A 19,692-nucleotide genomic window follows, 5' to 3' on the forward strand; every position below is an offset into this window, starting at 1 on the left:
GTTTCCAACACACACAAAATTGTGACGGCACATCCTATTTAAAGAACAAATACTCCTACGCTTTTCCTTTGCTTTCAAAAAAACAACTTGGTTTGGAGAGGGAAGTTGGTGAGTTCCCCAGACTCTGGGACTGCAATTTCCAAAAGAAATGCAAACTTTATTTTCATCTGAAAAGAGGATGCCTTTGAACCACTGAGCAACAGTCCAGTCCTTTTTGCACTTTGCCAAGCCAACACACTTCTGATGTTGCCTCTCGTTCAGGAGGGGCTGTACATGAGGAATGTGACAGAAGTGGGATTTGTAGGAGCATAGCTGCTTTTGATGCACTGACTCCAGCCTCACATCACTCCTTGTGAAGCTCCTTCTGTTTCTTGAATGGATTTTGTTTGGCAGTCCTTTTAAGCTTGTGGTTATGCTTATTTTTGTTCACATTTTCTGTCATATTTTTTCCTTCCACTCAACTTCCACTGATTGAATACAGTGCTCTGTGTAAAGCCAGCTTCTTTAACGACGACCTTTTGTGGCTTACCCTTCCTATGGAGGGAACTAATGATGGTTTGTTCAAGAAATGCGTCATTCACTTGAGTTTCACTTTCTAAAATAAGTAACTAAAATATAGAACTTTTTGAGTCGGTAAATCATTGCATACTAGTGGAACATCTAAGCAATGCTGTGCCTAAATTAGCGTAATGGGAATTAAGGCAATTTTGAAAAAGTTTTTTGATGGGATGAGCTGTGTTGAAATTAGCGTATTTTGCATAACTGCAATAAAAACACTTTTTTTGCATCATGTAATGAGCAACCGGATGCAATAGTCTTGTTTTAAAAAGACGGAGCATATCTCATCGAGAGTAAAAAGGTGACTGCTTAGGAGTTTAATAGTTTTTCAAATTAAAATGGCTAAAGACATGAGCCTACTTTTTACAATGCAGTAACATATGCATGCTTGGTGGAATTGTAAGCATTAAAACATTGATACCTGGAGATGATTAGTGAAACTACACTTTTATGAGCTCAACCGTTTCAGTATTTCATTTGCAATTCTAATTTTAGGAACGTTTGGCTTTGTTGTTGTTGGCAACGTTATTCATTGCTTTATTTTTTTGTCTTCTGACTCCCACTCCAGTGACAACTTAAGCACATTTTCATTCATTCCTTTGTTTTCTTTGACACTGTTGTCAGAAAGTACTTTACACTGCAACAAATGGGCAGTGTGTGTGCATGTGTCAGAGTGACTTAAAGTGCGTGTGTGTGTGTGTTATCTCCCCATGACTTCCCTGAGGAATAGCTGTCCAGAACATTCCCTGTGCCTGGTAATGGCATGCTGCTATCGGTCTCTACACTGCGCCGAAAAGAAATGACTTTCAAACATTATGGCTTTCCTTGACTGCTCAAGCCTGATTCAGCAGCAATGAATAAAGCCTCAGCGACAAAGCTCAACGCTCATGTCAATCCACTCTTTCATTAAAAGTTACTTGTTATGGTGTTTTTGCTTTATTTGACGTTATGTAGCAAATAATGGAAACGGTAGTGAGAACAGCATGTTCCAACTCTTATTTCATGTAATGTTCAGTCTGCATACCCTTCATACAATTTTAATTTGAAATATTTTCCCACATCGTCTCTAAATTCTCTCTCTCTTGTGTAACGACTGTTGGAAATTGATTTGCAGGCTCCAAACGGCTTTCAGCATGAAAAGCAGCAACAACTGTACATTACTGCTTCGTCCTGGGTAATTGCTGTGTAACTAGACTGGAAGTGGCTTTCCTTCTCCTCAGCTGTAGTTTTACTGCAGTGTGTTGTACATAAAAGACAGTCTTCCTACTCAAAGCTTTTGAAGTAAGTATATGAACCTTTGTGATGAAGTCGATGTGCACTTCCTGTCTACAAATCCCCGAACTTACTTACTTGCTCATTTGCAAAGTGCTTTCTGAAGCACACCTTGTTAAAACCGGCTTGTTAAAATCTGATCCCCCTCTGAGGGAGAATATATACCATGCATGTTTTGCACCTGATGGCAACTCAAAATGCCTCATTTATCTTAAGGGAGAGAAGCCTCAAGAGATAAACAAGCCTACAAAGGAAGAACACAGAAGGATGCAAGAGCGATATCTGGCTGCTTGGCCGTCACACACTCGGCTCTTAGGTGGTCTGTCAAACCAATCAATGACGGTATTCAGTCCAAGCTTGAAAAAGCAGAGACTCTCTACTGTAGCAGAAGAAACCTGCTCTACCACCTTGAATATTAACATTGATGGCTTCCTTTTATTTCTCTGCTAATCAATAGTAGACAAAATGGACCAGTCAGTTTAGGCTAAAGGTTACGAGTAAGTATAAAGTATCGATCTGTTTTATTTATCTCAGGTAGAATACGTGCAAGTTGTCTCGACTCTAATTAGCCCTCGGAGATGTTTCATAGAAATGTTTTCTGGTTTATTATACTGCAGAACTCTTAAATCGGCTTACTGGGCTCTTGGGTCGTCTTGTGTCTGGAAGTTACAAAGAAAATGATCAGTGATGTTTGTTAATTTTTATAAAAAGACATATTGCAGTGCTTGAAGCAAGAAAATCACTACAATTTAAACAACTTAATAGGTCATCCTTTAAAAGATAAAGAGCAAAGCGTAAGAAGCTATTTGCATCTTGAAGAATCTATTGTACAAATAAAAACAGCCAGTGGATAATTAATTATAGGTGCTGAATGAAGTTTTAACAGGTTCTTTCAGGATTAAAAGTGAGGTTGGGTAAAATACATACATACATCTGGAAAGTATTTGCAGCAATTCACTTTTTCCATATTTTGTTTTATTAAAGCCTTAGTCTAAATTGGATCAAATCTCTTTTCTCTACATGCAAATTGAGTGATTGGCAAATTCATCATCAATGGAAAATAATTATTTTTCATTGATATAGAAAATAACGTTAATTTTTGACATTTTCTCAATTTCTCTTTTGATTTGGTGACATATTTTGGACAATTATCTTGCTAAAACACCCAATAGTTACTCATTTTCACATTTTTTTTCCCAGAGTCCATATTTTAATTATTCATCTATGTCAAATATTTGAGCAAGCCATGCTATTCAACCTAATTCCCAGGGTCTTTGGAGAAGAAATGAGGTTAAAACAAGGCCCCCAGCATGCCGGAGCCTCCACCAGACCCAGCCATGTGCATGAGTTGGTTTTGAATAGATCTGGTTGGAGTGTTTATTGTCAAAGATTAAATTATTTTCTAATCAAAGCATATAATTCAAATTAGCATCCCAGCAAGGTTGAAGAAACTCTTCATGTTGCATTTGTTAAATGGCATTAAAAAAATGTTTGTTTCCCTACAAACTAGGAAAATGAACAAATTAAAACTTTAGAGACAAGTGGAAAACTATCCAGGACTGTTCACGTCGTCATTGAGGCGGGGCTCCATAAAAATATCTGATTTAGTCTTTGATCTTTCCCTTATAAACATTTTTACCTTCTAAGTGAGAACAAGGGAACAAAACATGAGCAAAGTAAAGAAATGTACAGAGGGAAAGGAAACGCCAAGAAGAGCCAGGGAGATGATGTTTTATTGAAATTTCAGCCTTTAATCCCACAAAGAGCTGGCCCTTTTGACAGTTTCTCAGATCTTAGTTTTCTCTGGTGCATGTTGAAACGGCATACACCCTGCCTCCCACAGTCGGGGTTACGAGACCTCCAGTCATGTCCATCAGCACTGGTCTCTCATTCTTTAGTGCTGCCAGTGGGCTTTGATCAGACTCTGGCTGCATCACATCCATCAGAAGCCTGTCCTTCACTGCTTTGCTATCGATGAGGTGGAAATTTGAAATGATCTGAAGATAAATGATACAATGCAGGATTTGTGTACATAAGTCTGGCTCTTTTAAAACTGGATGTTTTGTCTCAATCTGCTCTGATTATTTTAAGAGATGATAGAACATAGTTTACACTCATCTAAAGGCTTTGCATAACTTTTTTTGGACACGTTTTGTTTATAGAAATGAACCTCCTGCTTTAACCTTTCATTATTTTTTTCTGTGGGGGATTTAAAGAAGCATTTACTTTTTTCTTCCAGAGTTTGTAGAAACTTTGTAGAAACGTTGAGAACTCTGGGCCATCTTCAGAAATAATGAGTCCCATTTCCAACGCCCACACACCACCTCCTTTGCTTTCATACGGAGCAAGGTTTAAATTAAATCTGACATCTTACCAAGTTGAAGTATTTTGTTACAGCCATGCTCTCAGCGCACTGAGACTTGACTGGAAGCGGCGTTGCCATTCATGACACAGAACACAGAATGTTTCAGATTATTCATGAAGGAAAGGTGAACTTGATTGGTTTGGTGTATTTGGTTTGGTGAAATATATCAGATCAATGCTTTTTTTTTTAAAAAAGTCGTGCATATTCATCTTGTGGTTGAAATATTTGAAGTTGCTTTGGATGAATGTGTGGAGGCAGCGTCAAGTTGCATTGTAATAAACTACAAATGCTTCTCTGCACGTTTTTATTGGAGGTTTGGGGAGAGATGAGAATAAGAAACATATTCTGCTGTAGAAATGTTATAATTGAACCATTATGGTCATTATGGTGATAAGATTTTAAGATTAATGAGATATCAACAAGCTGCAGTAAAAAGTCATAACAAGCCCAAAATGAGTAAGGCTTTTATTTCCTTCCTTTGTCAATGTTTTTGTTGTGTCTGGAGCTCTTTACATTTTTGCTGAGATAAAAAGGTTTTAATGAGTGCTCTGTGCCGATTCACTCAGTTCGTGCAGCAGGGGAGCACCAGTTCTAAACTAATGAATTTTGCCAACAAGTGCTGATGGAAGAAGGGGGAAAAAATCATTATCTGGAGGGAAAATCCTCTCTGCTTCTCATTGTTGGATTTACTTTTTTAATGCAGTGAATTGGCATCAATGGTCAAGTTAGCAAAGGAACTATTTAATGTGACAAACTTTAAAACTGCATGTAGACTTCTTCTTCAAGAGGAAGTAGAAAAGCACAGTAAATTCTTCTGTATATTGCAAAAGAAAGGAAAGGATGCATGCAGTAAAGTCATGAAAATTAAAAACATGCATCCATTCTCTGTTTGGCATAAACATAAATGTGCATAATCAATGAAATGCCATTCCCACCATGACACATTGCTGCCAGCACCATGCTAGGCAATTTTATTTCTATGCCATATTTCAGCAACGGGGCAATTCGCAGTCCTTTACATGATTAAAGTAAATAAAACAAGCAAGGAAAGCATTGCACTGCAGTGGAAAAATAAAATGACAGGCAGAAAAACAGTTTATGTTCCAGTCATTAATCAAAAGCAGCTAAAGGATTTTTAATCTTGATTTAAAGGAACACAGAGTCAGTACTTTTGCAGTTTTCTGGAAGTTTGTTCCACATTGGGGGAGCATAAAAACTGAATGTTGCTTCTCCACGTTTGGTTCTTATTCTAGTAGACTAGAACCAAAAGACCTGAGAGGTCTGGAAGGTTGATATGACAGAATATCTTAAATGCATGTTGGGACTAAACCATTCAGTGATTTATATACTAAATCACCGTCTTTAAGAGTGCCACTGGGAAACTTAATTTTCTTATCAAACTGAGGACTTTGAAAGGTGAAAAGTTTCTAATTCAGCTCAGACCCAAAATCTTAAAAAGTCTCCATGAAGGCCGAAGATGAGGGATTTTTTAAGTGGTTGTCCAGGCATACATGCAAATCAACAAAGGAATTATTTGATCAGAAGAAGATATTTTTAAAAGCTTTTCAGAGTACAGAACTAAAGCCGTGGAGGGATCTGAAGAGGGCTGTGATTAAAAAAAAATCTGTTTAATCATGGTCTCTTCTCTTTACAGCACACAAATCGTGACTTTTACACTTTAGGATCCTGGTGTTCCTGCTGACATACCAGATTCAAAAAGTTAAATTACCTTCACTTGAGGTCAAGTTCTCCAGATTCTTTCATTCATTTTAATCAGATGGGATGAAGAGTCGCATCCAAAACTAGAAGGACACTGGTACCTTGTGGAATATGATGCTTTAGTTATTTGCTACATTGCACATTTTTCAGAAAAAGAGCGTTTCTCCAATCTCCAGTAGATTGAATAGAAGCTGTGTAATTCCAACATGTTATGCAAACCACCTCTGTGTTCAAATAGTTTAATACTCCGGTGTTTTTCATGGTTTTAATATGTCACAGTCTCAATTTAATGAGTAATTGGCATAGTTTCCTTTTTTATAAATGTTGAAAAATAAAACTAAATTCTGTTGGGCGTGTTTCACGCTTGCTCTTGCTTGTTGAGGATAAAGACTCCATTTCTCATTACAAACCTGACCTTAACTTGAAGCTTAGTGATGGTGTCATTGTAGATTTTAAAGTCCTTTAAAAATAAATCTATAAAACTACAAGCAATCATTGAAACCAATTAAAAAGAGGACCAGGCTGAGTTATGAGGCCACACATTACACTTTAGTTTGTGACTTTCCTTGAAGGGCGAGTCTGATCAACAGACCATTAAAAGGGTCACAGTCTTTGAGCAGGCCTCTAAACCAGCACCCATCCGCTGATAAGAATTGTTCTTAGAAAGAGACAAAGGACTAAATTCCTCTGAGAATTGGCTAAAAATACAGCTTGACACTTAGAATGAAGAATTGTTCTCTTGGGATTTCAACAGGGATGGATTTCCAGATTTGTTTCCAATGGCGATCGGTGCCCTTTCTCAACTCCCATGCAGAATATTACTCATATTCACTCCCTGTGACAGAAATTTAACTCTTTCTAATTTGCATTATTCATTGTCATGCAATTATGACCAAGTAGAATTGCTGTTTTGTTTAGGCTTACTGACAAGTTTTTGTTCACCGTCCAGTGGTATGGTCAATCTTCAAATGTCAGACAGACGTCAATCTTCTTTAAATTATTATTTTTTAATTGGCTAACTTTACAAACATTCACTATTTTTAGTGAATGATCTAGCAGGGTTTCCCTCAGTGTATTAGAGACTAAGCTTGACCAATTTAGAATAAAATGAACTAGAATTTCACTAAACGTCTCTTGATTCAGGGAGGATGACCACAAATGCATGCCACACTTTTCAGATTAGTATTTCTAAAACAAACTTAATATCCAGCATAGCCTTTCTTATATTCCACAGTTACTACTCTTTGTTGGTCAATGTCAAAAAAAAAAAAAAAAGAAGCTTTTACAACAAACTTGGGGTTTATTTTAAGCAGATTTTTAAAATGATTTTTGCAGGTGTTCAAGTCTGTATTTGTATTCAGAATAGAAAACGCTTTTCAAGGTTGTCGAAGTCATACACACCATTATGCAGATTTAAATAATCGTTTTTTTCCCCACATGCCACTCTAGTTGAATTGCATGGCATTCACTGTGACAAATTATCACGTTTCTCTCCATATCCTAATCTGCTCCACACCGTTGCTCAAAGTACAGCCTTTCTCTCAATTCATCAAAGTCAAAAAGTGAAAGATTGTTGATGTTCCGTCCATGCTCAAATCGATCAACTGCTGTTAAATGGTTCGCAGCTTTATTTTTTGCAAAGACAAAATCTTAACGTTCACTTGACAAGCCTGAAAAATGACTTTGGGGTGGGATCAGCTGTGGTGAATCATTGGCAGTCAGGTGTGGTAAAGCCATCCTGTTGTCATTATGCTTCCATTAAGAGTCACGTCGCCCTGCTGCCAGATGCATCGGGCTGAAACCAGCAGGACTCATCATCGCCGTCACACAGCCGCCGCTTCTGACCTTCAGACGTGAACCTGTGCTCTCCTCAGGCGATCAGTTTTACCACCTCAGTGATGAGTCATTACACCCACTCTGAAAATATCAAGTCAGTTTTATGTGTGATGGTGTGCACCAACATGACACACACACACACTAATTTTGATGGAAGTCGCCACTTTTAATGTATTTGCAGCTAATTTTACCTTTGCCTAGTTGGCATGGTAATTCTTGTCTCGAATGAGGAAGGATATTGTCTTGCATGAGATATGACTAAATGTGGGCTCATCTCTATATTCTCAGGGAAGCATAATCACAATATTCGTGTGCTCAGACTTGAGCAATTTCCATTTGAAAAAAAAAAAAAGATTTTTAATCTGGACTTCACTATTGTTCATCTGAATATAAAATATGCATTTAATTTCCTAGTAATGATATATTGTGACAATGCAATTAATTTTTTTACGTATTAAATCTGATTAGTGATATGCGACGGTGATGCAAGACGTTCTTTCAGCTTAAAATAACCTTTTGTATAACCTTCAAATAGTTGGAGATAAAAATATCCTCAAATTGCAGTGACTGCACTGTCTTCACGGAGTAACCGACTTCAAATGCTAATTTTGTAGACGATTAAATAGGATTCATTAGTAAAACATTGAAGATATTGTAAACAAGTTAGAAATAATTTTGAAAGTTGTAATTTGAGAAAAAGCAGCAAAAAAATTGTCATTAGATTTATAGGAATAAGTTGCGGTAAAAACAGAACATTTTATCTCTTCAAAGTTTTGTGGTGTCTTTAAGACTGAAGATGTTCTGAAAGCACTTTTGTGGACTTTAAAAAAATGTAGGCTTTATTGGGAAAAGTGCATTCTAAAAGGAAAAAAGGCTGTTTTTCATTTTGCAGCATAAAAGGATATTATGAGCTCATATTTTGGACTTAAACTGGAATTTTAGCTGCAGGCTGCTAAGATCGTTTTAATATATATTCATGAATTCATGAAATACAGAGACATTTCATAAAGTGGCTTTATTCCTGCGTCTGAAGGAAAAACAAACTCCCCACCCACTGTTCTTGGACAATTTTTAGCAACAAGACTAATACAATGCATATAATGAATAAATAAAATCTCTGGAATGAGTTTTGGGAGTCCTAATCTTAAAATGCCGTGAGATTGTAATGTGGCTTACAGTGAAGAAAGTGTTATCTGTGGCTTTACAGAAACCTTTAGGCTCTGACTCCAGGAGGCAGGAAGCTGTGGCAGGAAGTTTTAAATTGTAGAAAAATGCTGATCTCAGAAAGTAACTCCTCACTCAATCTTAAATGGTGTATTCAAACTCAAATAATTTATTTTTTGCTTTCACTAAAGAGCTGAAAGATAAATTGTTCTGATATGACTTGAAAAGATTCTCCTAAGCTATTGTGGATATTCAACATGGAATAACTCGGACAGAAATATAATTGCAGCTATAAAACCCTCCATCTTTTCCGGTTTCTCTCAGTACTTCTCTTCAGGCACTCTCCTATTCCTTAGTCCTTCTCTGGACTCTTGACCTTTTCTGAGTGTTGTAAGTTCCATTGAAAGCACTGAGAAACAAGCTGCAATCAGTTGATTGAGCAGGAACTTAAGAAGGTAATTTGCAGATGTACTATTTTAATATTTTTATTTTTTTGAAGTTGTGGTCAATCTTGTTTCTAATCACCTGGAGAATAAAATATAATGAGGCTACCCACACCCACACACACAATTTTATCCTGATAAGCAGCTGGATTTAAATGATTAGGAGGATATTTTTTGTGATAAATCCTCTTGCTAAAACTCAGATTTTGAGTTTCTTCACAGATTATGAAATGGAGTGCACTCAGTGTCCATGCTGGCAGTTTAAAGTGGGCTTTAAGTTTGGCTGCAGTTATGATTTCACTGCTTGGATCTGCCTGTAGCATTTCTTTTGAGAACCTCTTTTAAGATGTTGTGTAACCAAGCATTTGGTGAGTCAGCCTATTATTTATACTGAAATTAGAGGAAAAGCGTGCCCTACATTTGACAAGGGAGTCATAGGAATTTGCTGGTTTGAAATTCGGAGTAAGAAATAAAGTATGCAAATGGTGGTTTGTAGTGCAGTCTGTCTGATCGCTAGTTGTGTCTGCTTGTTTTCAGCCATTGATCAGGCAGCATGTGGAACCTCATGGCTCAGAGGAGCTAATTTTCTTTTCTCCACTAAAATGCAGTGCTTAGGTAGCGCCGCTCAGAAATTGTTGGCCCTTGTGGCCATGGCTGACATTTTCTCTCTCAGCAGGATGTATACCTGCTTCATTATGAAGACAGTCTGTCTTCTCTCCCACAGATTTTTCTTTGTGCCCAGAAAGGCTAATTGCAGCTGTTTCAGGGTCAGGGATTCAGAGGGGGGCTGCTTTACACCAACGTGTACTTTTGTTGGCCTGCGCTGCATGAATCTGAGAGGGCATGCTCGGCTTCAGACTCAGCTGCAGGTTGTTATGGCATCTTGGCATGAGTTTATATGACCAGCTGAGGCTGGTCATGAACAAATGGCCTTATTGGGTAAATTAGTTGATGTAGAAACTGACAGCCAAGCAAGAGAAAACTTCTGTTTTAACTCGAGCAACATAAAAGGTGCACATTTGTTTTCAGTTTTGAAATTGTATAAATAGTGCATTGGCTTAAAAAAATATCCACACCCTTAAATTTTTTTGACATTCTGACAATGTACGATGGCACTGTAAAATGTGCTTAATTGTGGAGTGGAAATAAAGCGAATAAAAGGATTGAACACTTTGTAAACCTGTCAGTTTTGCAAATCTACAGAAATCATTTTGGGGAAATTGGATATAAAGTGTCTGTTTCCCACAGATTTTAAGTTGAATGCAGAGCTGAACTTGGACTGGACCATTCAAGCACATAAAAATGCTCTAATCGAAACCGTCCCACTGTAACTCTGGCTGTAGATCTGGGGTTTATTTGCTACTGGAAGGCGAAGCTCTCCATATATTTTCTTCCAGGATTGCTTTTCTTTTCTTAATATGAAATGGCTTTTTACTTTTACAAAATGAAGTGTTTAATTGATTTCTTATTAGTTTGTCTCATTTCTTTTCTGTTGTAATTTGCAACACGCTCACTGTGCATAGCTGTTTTGGTGGAAAAGAAATAGATTGCTCATGACAGCAGAAGCCATTAAAGTCATTTGAGCATTTCTCCCCTCACCATCAAGGTCCCTAGAATCCTATAATCACACTGATTGTGAAGCACAGCGTTTAGCAGCCTGTGCTTGTCCAGTTGTGCTTCCTTTTTGGACGACAAAAGACGAAGAGAGTGAGAGCAGTCTGATGGTCAGAGAGGTAAAAGTGGAATGCTTTTCTTTTAAATCTCACCCCCCGTTGGAAGCATCTGAGTTGAAAAGTGAACAAAATGTGCTTTTGAGCGTTTCTTCCATAAATAACCCCTTTTTTAAACCTGAGAAATGTATTTAGCAGGCTAAGATACCTTGATTGAAGTGTAATTATAACTACAAACCCTTGTCAATCAATCATGGTAAAATTAGCTTGTTCAAGCTTGGAGTAAAACACTTAACTATCCAATAACCTGGATTTTTTTCTTTATTTTATTTCTCAGCATTATTATAATGTTCACCCATCAAACACATTTTTCTTTGACTCATTCATGCATATGATAATCCTCGAATCTGACATGGCAGCCGTTTGGGAGTTACCTTAATTTCTGCTCATGCAAAGTGCCACACACTGCTCCTACAGACTAGCAGCAGCAATTGGCAAACACCTGATGGCACCTTTTTTATTTGAAGATTTTCCAGCAATGTCCCAAAGGAAGAAGACCACAGAGTGGATGTAAAACTCTGGGAGGAGACAATAACAATGTTTTGGCCTGGGGACAAATTTTGGAAAGTGTCACTGAGAATAAGGATGTCTTGGTTTCCCCCATGGACCTGACAGGCACAGGGAGCAGAGTTGATGTAGTAGGTTCAAAAATTTTACAACAATTTTATGTTTTGCCAGAAAAAAAAAATAGAAAATACTTCTGACGTGGTTGCAAAAGTACGCTGAGGCAACGTCCTGGATAAGTGGGATCTACATAAGCTGATAAAGAAACCATGTTTCCAGTTATGAAAGATAAATTTAAGTGGTGACTATTTTCATGGCTAGAGACTGTAGCTATGAGGAAAAGATTGGTGTAACAAAAAATGACATTTTCTGTCGGTTTATTGTATTGTACAGTAATCGTCTCCACTGTTTACCTACTTTCACAATATATCCCTAAAGCTTAAAGGGTCACAACTCCACAGAAAATGTGCCGTCCAACACATTTGGTGAGACCCCAGTGAATCTGAATGTGTTCTCATTAAGAGCTTGTTGTATGCATGTCTGAGTGCGCATGTTTGTGTTCCAATGAAATTTATTTTGATCAAGTGCACTTGAGGGAGGAAAAAAAACACAGATCCCTTTCTCATCCTCAGAGGTCAGCATTTGATTCAGGGTTTAAATATAGCTGCTGAGTGGTGTGTTAGTTTGCGATAGCTGTCTCCAAAGCGACCATCTTCTCACTTCCCACTCTCTGACGCAGACAAAAAGCATCTGTGCAGAGAGGCGGTGTCAACCTTGCAATCAAAACCAAAGTACATCAAAGTATCATCTCATTACTTCAGTGCAAAGTGGGGGGAAAAATGTTTTATTCTACATCTGTGTGCTCATTAACGGGCCACAAGCATGAACTGTTCATCTGAAATCCATCTTTTATCAGAAGGATGCCCGTATCTAAGCTGCAAATCACAGTTTGTGTGATGCTTATCGCTATGAAATGCTAGTACTCTGTAACCAAACAGAGAAGTCCAATTTAATTAGGAGTGTGTTGTATTTCAGAGCAAAGGCAATTGAGTTAGATTACTCTGTATATGAACACTCCACATGCTGGAACACGATTTTGAATTGAGAAGTTAATCCAGTTCAAAAGCCGAGATGGGCTGAAGGGTATCATTGTACTAAATGGAGCTAAATGAATCCAAAGATGAGGGGAAAAAACGGATAATGTTTATATTGATGAAATCTAAGGTATGATTCTAAGTGTTTATTTTTTATTGAAAAACCTCAGGGTATATAACTCATGAGCCTGAAACTAAAACAACAAATGAATATGAGAGGTAGACATGCTGCATATGTGAGATGAGCAATGGTCCCATAAGGAATATTGGTGTCTTTGTTTTGGGCTTTGCATTAGCTGCCTGTACTCTGCCTCATGTTTCAAGACAGTATTGTTTTGATAGTCTTTGTCACTATTGTTTTTAACGAGAATACAGTCCTCAAATTAAATTTGGACGGCCGATTTAGGAGTTAGCTAGGCTTAATGTGAACCGTGAACTAAGCGACTTTCATTTAAGATGAGTTCCCACCGTTCATCATCCGTCTTTGATCAAATCTTTAGTCACAGAAGAAAATCTCTATTTATGAGCTTGTGGCAGTGTGTGTGGTCGTTCAGTGGGAAAGGTAAACCGACCACAAAGATGACTTACAACAAATATGAAGCGATGGCAGAAATGTTCCTTCTACAGCTGCTTCTTTTCCCTCACATAATCATAAAAGTCGGCAGGAGAGACATCTCCCTCCTTATATTTGGCTTTTCTTCTGCTCTACTAATCATGAACTTACCTGTGCACTAAATTAACAATTCACAATCAGACACCTAATGACCACAGTGTTAATAATGTATATGTCAGACTTGTAATTAGAGCATGGCTAACCAACAAAGAGACTAATGTCCTAGTTAAAGCATTCTGGCAGCGCTTCATAAAGAACTTCATGAAGTAGATTCTGTTTGTGTGTTTTACATGCAGCATGGTGAGGCTGAACTAAGGTGAAATGAGACCAATAAGCAAACGTGATATTAAATAGTAGCCCACTTAAAACATCCTTTTAACAATTTGGTTTGTTCATTTTTTAGGTGTTTCACCTTCTCAATTTCTTCTGTGTTTTTCTCCTCAGATTGAAGATATCGTCACTCTGATCCAGGACGAGACCGAAGGCGTGCCCATCAGAACCGTCAAAAGTTTCATGACCAAGATCCCCAGTGTTGTTACAGGTAAGAAATGGAGCGAAGAAAGTATTTGGCAGCAAAGTGGCAGAAATGACAGGGTTGGACTGACAGGCTCTGCGTGGTACAAACATTACCTGCAGCGATACATAACGGGATGACAGCAAGTGTCTGGTGAACAGTCAAAACGACATCCTGGGGAATGCTCAGTTCTGTAGTTCAGCATTTTTCTGGAAAGCTTAAAAGCTTTCAGAAACCCCCTTTTCTCTTTTTATTCCACTGTAATTTGTCAGATGGAACATGTTTTATCATTTTTCAATGGGTCACCATCAAACTGGCTTCTAGTCATAAAACAGTTCTTTTTTTTAAATATGGCTTTTCCAACAAAACTCACAAGTCAGCTGTGAATAGTTCAACTTACTGCCCTGCTTTAAACCTGCCAGTAAGCCAAATTCTTCAACTAGGAAACCTTACGCTAAATTATTGTGCCAAGATTAACACTTTTTTTTGCACACTCTAACATAAATTCAGCAAATGTTCTGTAAATTAAAAAGAAATTGAAATTTCTCGTTGAAGTGCTTTCTGAGTTCCTAATGAATTAATTGGACATAATTGAGATTTCACAAATATCTCAAATGATTAAGCCATGGCTAGAAGATGATTATTTAAAAGACCAGCTAGAGGAATTTGACTAAGTCCCACAACTTGACAAGTTACATTTACATTTTCACTTCTGTGAAAGAAACATATGATCTTTGTGTATCTTTGGAGCCAAAGTGGTGGCGCTGTCAAATGTGACATTTTCCTACAGCAGCTAAAAAAAGAGTAGTTGGGGAAATGAGCTGAAGCCAGTTTGGTTTCCAGTTTGGAACCAAATGTTTAAGATGACTTTGGAACAAAATATGCCAGAAGTTTATGCTGTTATGTTTTTTGAAATGTGCAGATCTATTAGTTTGGTTTCGATAAAGATATCAAAATGCAAGTAGCTGCTGATACAAACATTTACCCAATTAGAAGTCATATTGTTTATAACGTGATAAAACATAAGGTCGTCATTTGGACTTGGGGATTTATTTACTTTGTTATATACATAATGAGTGCTGAAACAGAGATGTTGAGACGAAGGGATGGGCTGTAGCAGACATCAATGTGAAGCATTTATTCATTCATGAACTGTGGCGCTGCTAATCTGTTTGTGTGTTCTTAACATCATAGTTAAAGTCTGATATTTCAGTTTAACTAATCTCTTTATTTTAGAAATTGTGAACATCCTTACCTTTGTCATTCCTCTGACAAGCTGCCAGTATTTCCATACTCTACATGTTCTATAGCAAATAGATGTTGAAAGCCCAGAACACTCAAAGTATTTTTTTTTAAATAATTCTTTTGTTTGCTGAAGCTTTTTTTCCTGCTCCTCTGTAAAACAGTGAGTCTCAATGCATGGAGTTTTTTCCTTTATTTTCACTGCAACAGTCCAACACAACTTGGAGTCCTTCAAAGTTTTGCAAAAGGCACAAACCAAAGAGCTATGTTTTTCTCCTTCTCAATGCTGAAGTGACAAGTTCTGCTTGAACATTTAAACTTTTTGCTTGAGTTTAAATGTTCCGTCTGGTTTTGAATGCTGAGCAGCTGGAAGGAGTTTTACTCTTACATTCTCTTTAAATTTTTAACAGCTATAATGTGCAACTGTGGCAACAAGTTACTGTTTTTAAAAACCCCACATGAACTTCAACCTCGAATCCTAGAGGAGTTGTAGTGGGGTTTCATGGATGCAGAGCGAAATCAAAGAAAAGAAAGAAGTTCAAACCATCTCTCCCATCGATTATACCTCCGACTTTCTTTCCACCTGAGTTTCTAACCATACAGCCAAATGAAGATTTAACATAGAGCACTGCTTGGCAACATTTCATTTCCATTTGGAATAAATGAATTATTTTGATTTAATTGAAATTTCTAGAGAAAATTTGCCAAAATATGAGCTGCAGCAACACAACAAATCGGATGTGAAGCTAAGGTGACATAAACTAAAACCTGTTTCTGTGTCTGGATACTTTACATGGCAGCAAATTGGACATGCCATGATGATTATAAAGGGATTACATCAGTAAACACAGAAGAGAAAAGGAGTCGGTTCAACCAAGGAAATTAAAATTAACATCTTATCAATAACAACAACCAACAAAAAAGAAGCAGATGTTTAGATGAGCCACACCGTTTCACTTTAGTTACATTTCATTCTGGTAATGTGAAAGCTCTGCACCTACTTCACAGCAAAATATCTGCATAGCTGAAGAGAAGGTGGGAGGACAACATGTAATTAAGTGTTTGGGAAAGAAACTGCAAGAGCAGGAATGGAATGAGTAATGTCCTCCTACTATGAAAGGACCCTTAAGCAAGGCAATCAACTTTCATCTGCTTCAGTGCTGTCAGCGTTTAAAATGTGTAAATACAGTTTAAAATCAGATGTAAAAGCTTGTGGGAATGTATGTCGGCCACCTTGTCAGTAGGATGTTTGGAAATCGCAGGAATGATGCATTGTGGGAGGCTACGAAGCATCTTAAGCAAACAATGGAAACAAAGAGAAGCTTTTAACATTTCCCTGTTTTCTGTGTCATTGTCTCAATGCAAGATGTATTACCCAATATGCCATGAGCTGAGTGTATCAATAAACACAATTACCACAGCAGTGGATGAATGTGTAGAGAAGAAGCTGGAACGTTTGCATCCATGTGCCTTAGCCTGGGAAACTAATGAATGATGGGGAATTAAACGGCATCTCATTCAGGAGAGCAGCAGGCAAGCAAAAATGAGATAATTTTCTCTGGGAGAAACAAAAAGGCTTTTTAGGCTTTAGGTTTGTCTAGGTGAGGGATGCACATTACAACATATTGATCTTGTGTGCATGAAATCTTAAGGAATTATTTCTGCTGTTCTTAATACGCTAGCGTAATAGGATTATTCATCTTTTTATATATTTTCCTCCCTTTTTCTTCTTCTGAAATTGGTTTAGGGATATTAGAAAACTCCCAAGAGTAGCCAAAGTTTATTTAATTTAGCTTCTTTTTGTATTTTCTTTTGCCTTTTAGAAAAATGATTTAAAATTATTTTTTAACTATGCAAATCACATGGTTTAATTTTTTTATGCAGGTGCAGATATAGTACAATGGCTGATGAAGAATTTGTCCATAGAGGATCCAGGTATGCTCACAAAATGATATTTGTTAATAGTCAATGTGACACATAGTGTTTATGTAAATACTTCAAATTTGAAATGTCTAAAATAAACAAAACATTCATGGACTTTTGAATGTTTGTAGAATCTTTTTGTAGATTACACAAGTAGTTTTGTCTTTAGGTCATGGGGTTTTACATAAGAATATTGAAGTATTTTCCAAGTTTGCATAATTTTGGAAAAGATTTTTTCCCTATTCAATTTGTCCATAGATGCTTTGTCTTAAATCTTCTCCTCTGCAGTAATATACTCCTAATACATTTATTTTTTGTGTGTCAAGAATTGCTTGAACGAACGGGGAAAATGAACCAAACTGAGACATTTTATCATTAAAATGCACACAAACCCTGAAGTTAAGAGTTCAACGTTATTTAGTGATCCAGGAAAGTAATGATGATGATTTTTGTTTAATTGACCACAGCTTTGTTTAATAAATCAGCACATCCCAGAGCAGAAAGCTAAAATAAGTTCTTTGTAGATGCCTGGAGTCTGACTCTTATTTTAAGCTCTAGCTGTTAATGACTGTTCAGATTTTTGTGCTTTAACTTTGTGTTCACTAAGAGATCACCACGTTTTTAGATTTTGATTTAGATTTTCAAAGGAACTCTTTGATTAGCATACTTTTTTTTTCAGCTGAGGCCATGCACATCGGGAGTCTGATTGCAGCTCAGGGATACTTTTTTCCCATCTCTGATCACGTCCTGTGCCTCAAAGATGATGGAACTTTATACCGCTTCCAGGTAAGAAGGAAGATCAATTATGCAATGGAAATATGAGAGCAAAAAGAAAAATGTGCCTAACCTTAACAACAAGGTCATTGTTCAAAGAAAAAGTAACAAGATAAGAGGACCAGGAGAACAAAGGCATATTCAAGAGGGCAAACATATTTTTACATCTGATATTGTGTAGATGTACTCATATTAAGTTTTGAACATTCAAGAAAACATTTGCATTTAATAACAATTCCTTATTGCACTTAAGTTTAGACATGATAATTTTACAGCAAGAATCTACAAAATATTACACCACAGGTATTAAAATATTAGTTTTGCAACTGTTTGATGCAATGCAGTTGTTTTTGTTGAATTTAAAATATGTAGGACTTCTCTAAAATGTTGCAAAGTTTTTATTGTCTATTAAAACATATTTTAAAGAGCTTAACATTTTCTGCTTATGAAAACATAAATGCATGCAAACACTGCAAAAAAGGAAGTCAGTCGTGAACCACAATCTGATTCAGAACTTAAAGTCCAAATATCCATTCTGTTGCATTAGTCCAAATTTTAAGTTTTCAAATGAGTTGCACAATAATTTCCATTTGAAGTTACACTTTTTTGATGGATTTTGATTCATCCATCACAGATGGCGGAGGCAATAAAATCACAAATCCTGTTTTGTTTTCTTGCATTTTATGATGCAAAAGGGAAATAACTTGTGTACGTCCTCAATTATAAACCTGCATGAGGTAAGATCAGAGTTATCTCTGTGAAGCATGTTCTTTGTTCCTGTAGAGCTTTGTTGAGAACAGGAGCAGCAGTTTAATTAAAGCAGACAGCAGTGCACTGCGGTGCTTTGACCTTCATTCTTGTCTTTCAAAGTGAAGTGGAGAAGCAGTCAGTGTTGGAGGAGGCCAAAAACATTAATAAACGACATCAATAAGGACTCAAGTGAAGCAAACAAGCCGCAAGACAAAGAACCACATAATAAAGAAATCAAGAGACGAGACTCACAGTCTCACCCTGCAAAGAGATTCACAAACCTTTTATACAAAAGACATCAATGTTATTCATCAGGATGTTTTTAAAGAACACATGGTAGTGCATGCACACAAGTCAGTTCAACCCGTTATTCTCTACACCATATTGGCCCAGATTTTAATTATTTTGTTGTATCTTATGTATCTGATGATGTCACAGTAAAAAATTATAAATAAAGGTGATTGTCATCTCTTTGGTTTTCCAAATATTTTTGGATTGTCTCAATGTCTGGATCAAAACTGATTTTCTTATTGTTTTGCTTTAGGCGCCATATTTCTGGCCATCCAACTGTTGGGAGCCTGAGAACACAGATTATGGTAAGAATTGCTTTAAATTGTAATAAATTTCAATTTCCTAACTTATAATGCTATTTTTTTTAGCATAACCTTTTTACAGGTGTGACAAAAAGGCTATGTTGCTAGAAAAAGGACTAGCTAAATAACTCAAATGTTCTTCAAATATTTTAATTTTACTTCGTTTGGATATCTAAATGCTTGAGCTTCACTTCTTTGAATAAATTAGATCTGATTGATTCAGTTTTAATTTGATATGTTGTGCATTAGCTGTAATTTAAAAACCAGGTATTTTAACATTGTAACAAAATGTTAAATACATTTACTCATCATAAGCCTGGAAGACAATCCCAAGATACTTTACTGTTAAATGTTGCTGCACCACTTTGTAAAGTTACACTGGAATATTTTTTAAATATTCGAAAGAAACGGTGGAGACAGAAGAAATGATCAATTTGGGTTTTATTTTAATGAAGTACTTTAAATTTGCCATTTTAACGCTGATATTCTGCTGATGCAGTTTGTCCTTATTAGTATGCAAACACTTAGCTTCATTAGGCTTTAAGCTTCAGAAGGAATGAGTTTGACTCTCACAGGATGCCATAATTTCTCTATGATC

At 36.8% G+C, this 19,692-nt stretch overlaps 1 protein-coding gene across 1 annotated transcript in view; it reads left to right on the top strand.

Moving 5' to 3' along the window:
* LOC106962627 (regulator of G-protein signaling 6-like) overlaps nt 1-19,692 on the top strand; it is a 71,680-nt gene that overhangs the window by 30,990 nt on the left and 20,998 nt on the right. The window contains exons 2-5 of the mRNA XM_015057165.1: nt 13,743-13,839; nt 16,939-16,989; nt 17,657-17,763; nt 19,046-19,097. Coding sequence (XP_014912651.1) covers nt 13,743-13,839; nt 16,939-16,989; nt 17,657-17,763; nt 19,046-19,097 — 307 coding nt within the window. The remainder of the gene's footprint in view (nt 1-13,742; nt 13,840-16,938; nt 16,990-17,656; nt 17,764-19,045; nt 19,098-19,692) is intronic.

The sequence above is a fragment of the Poecilia latipinna genome, unplaced genomic scaffold (assembly GCF_001443285.1).
Source record: "Poecilia latipinna isolate Pla-1442-1.1 unplaced genomic scaffold, P_latipinna-1.0 Scaffold61, whole genome shotgun sequence".
NCBI lineage: Eukaryota > Metazoa > Chordata > Actinopteri > Cyprinodontiformes > Poeciliidae > Poecilia > Poecilia latipinna.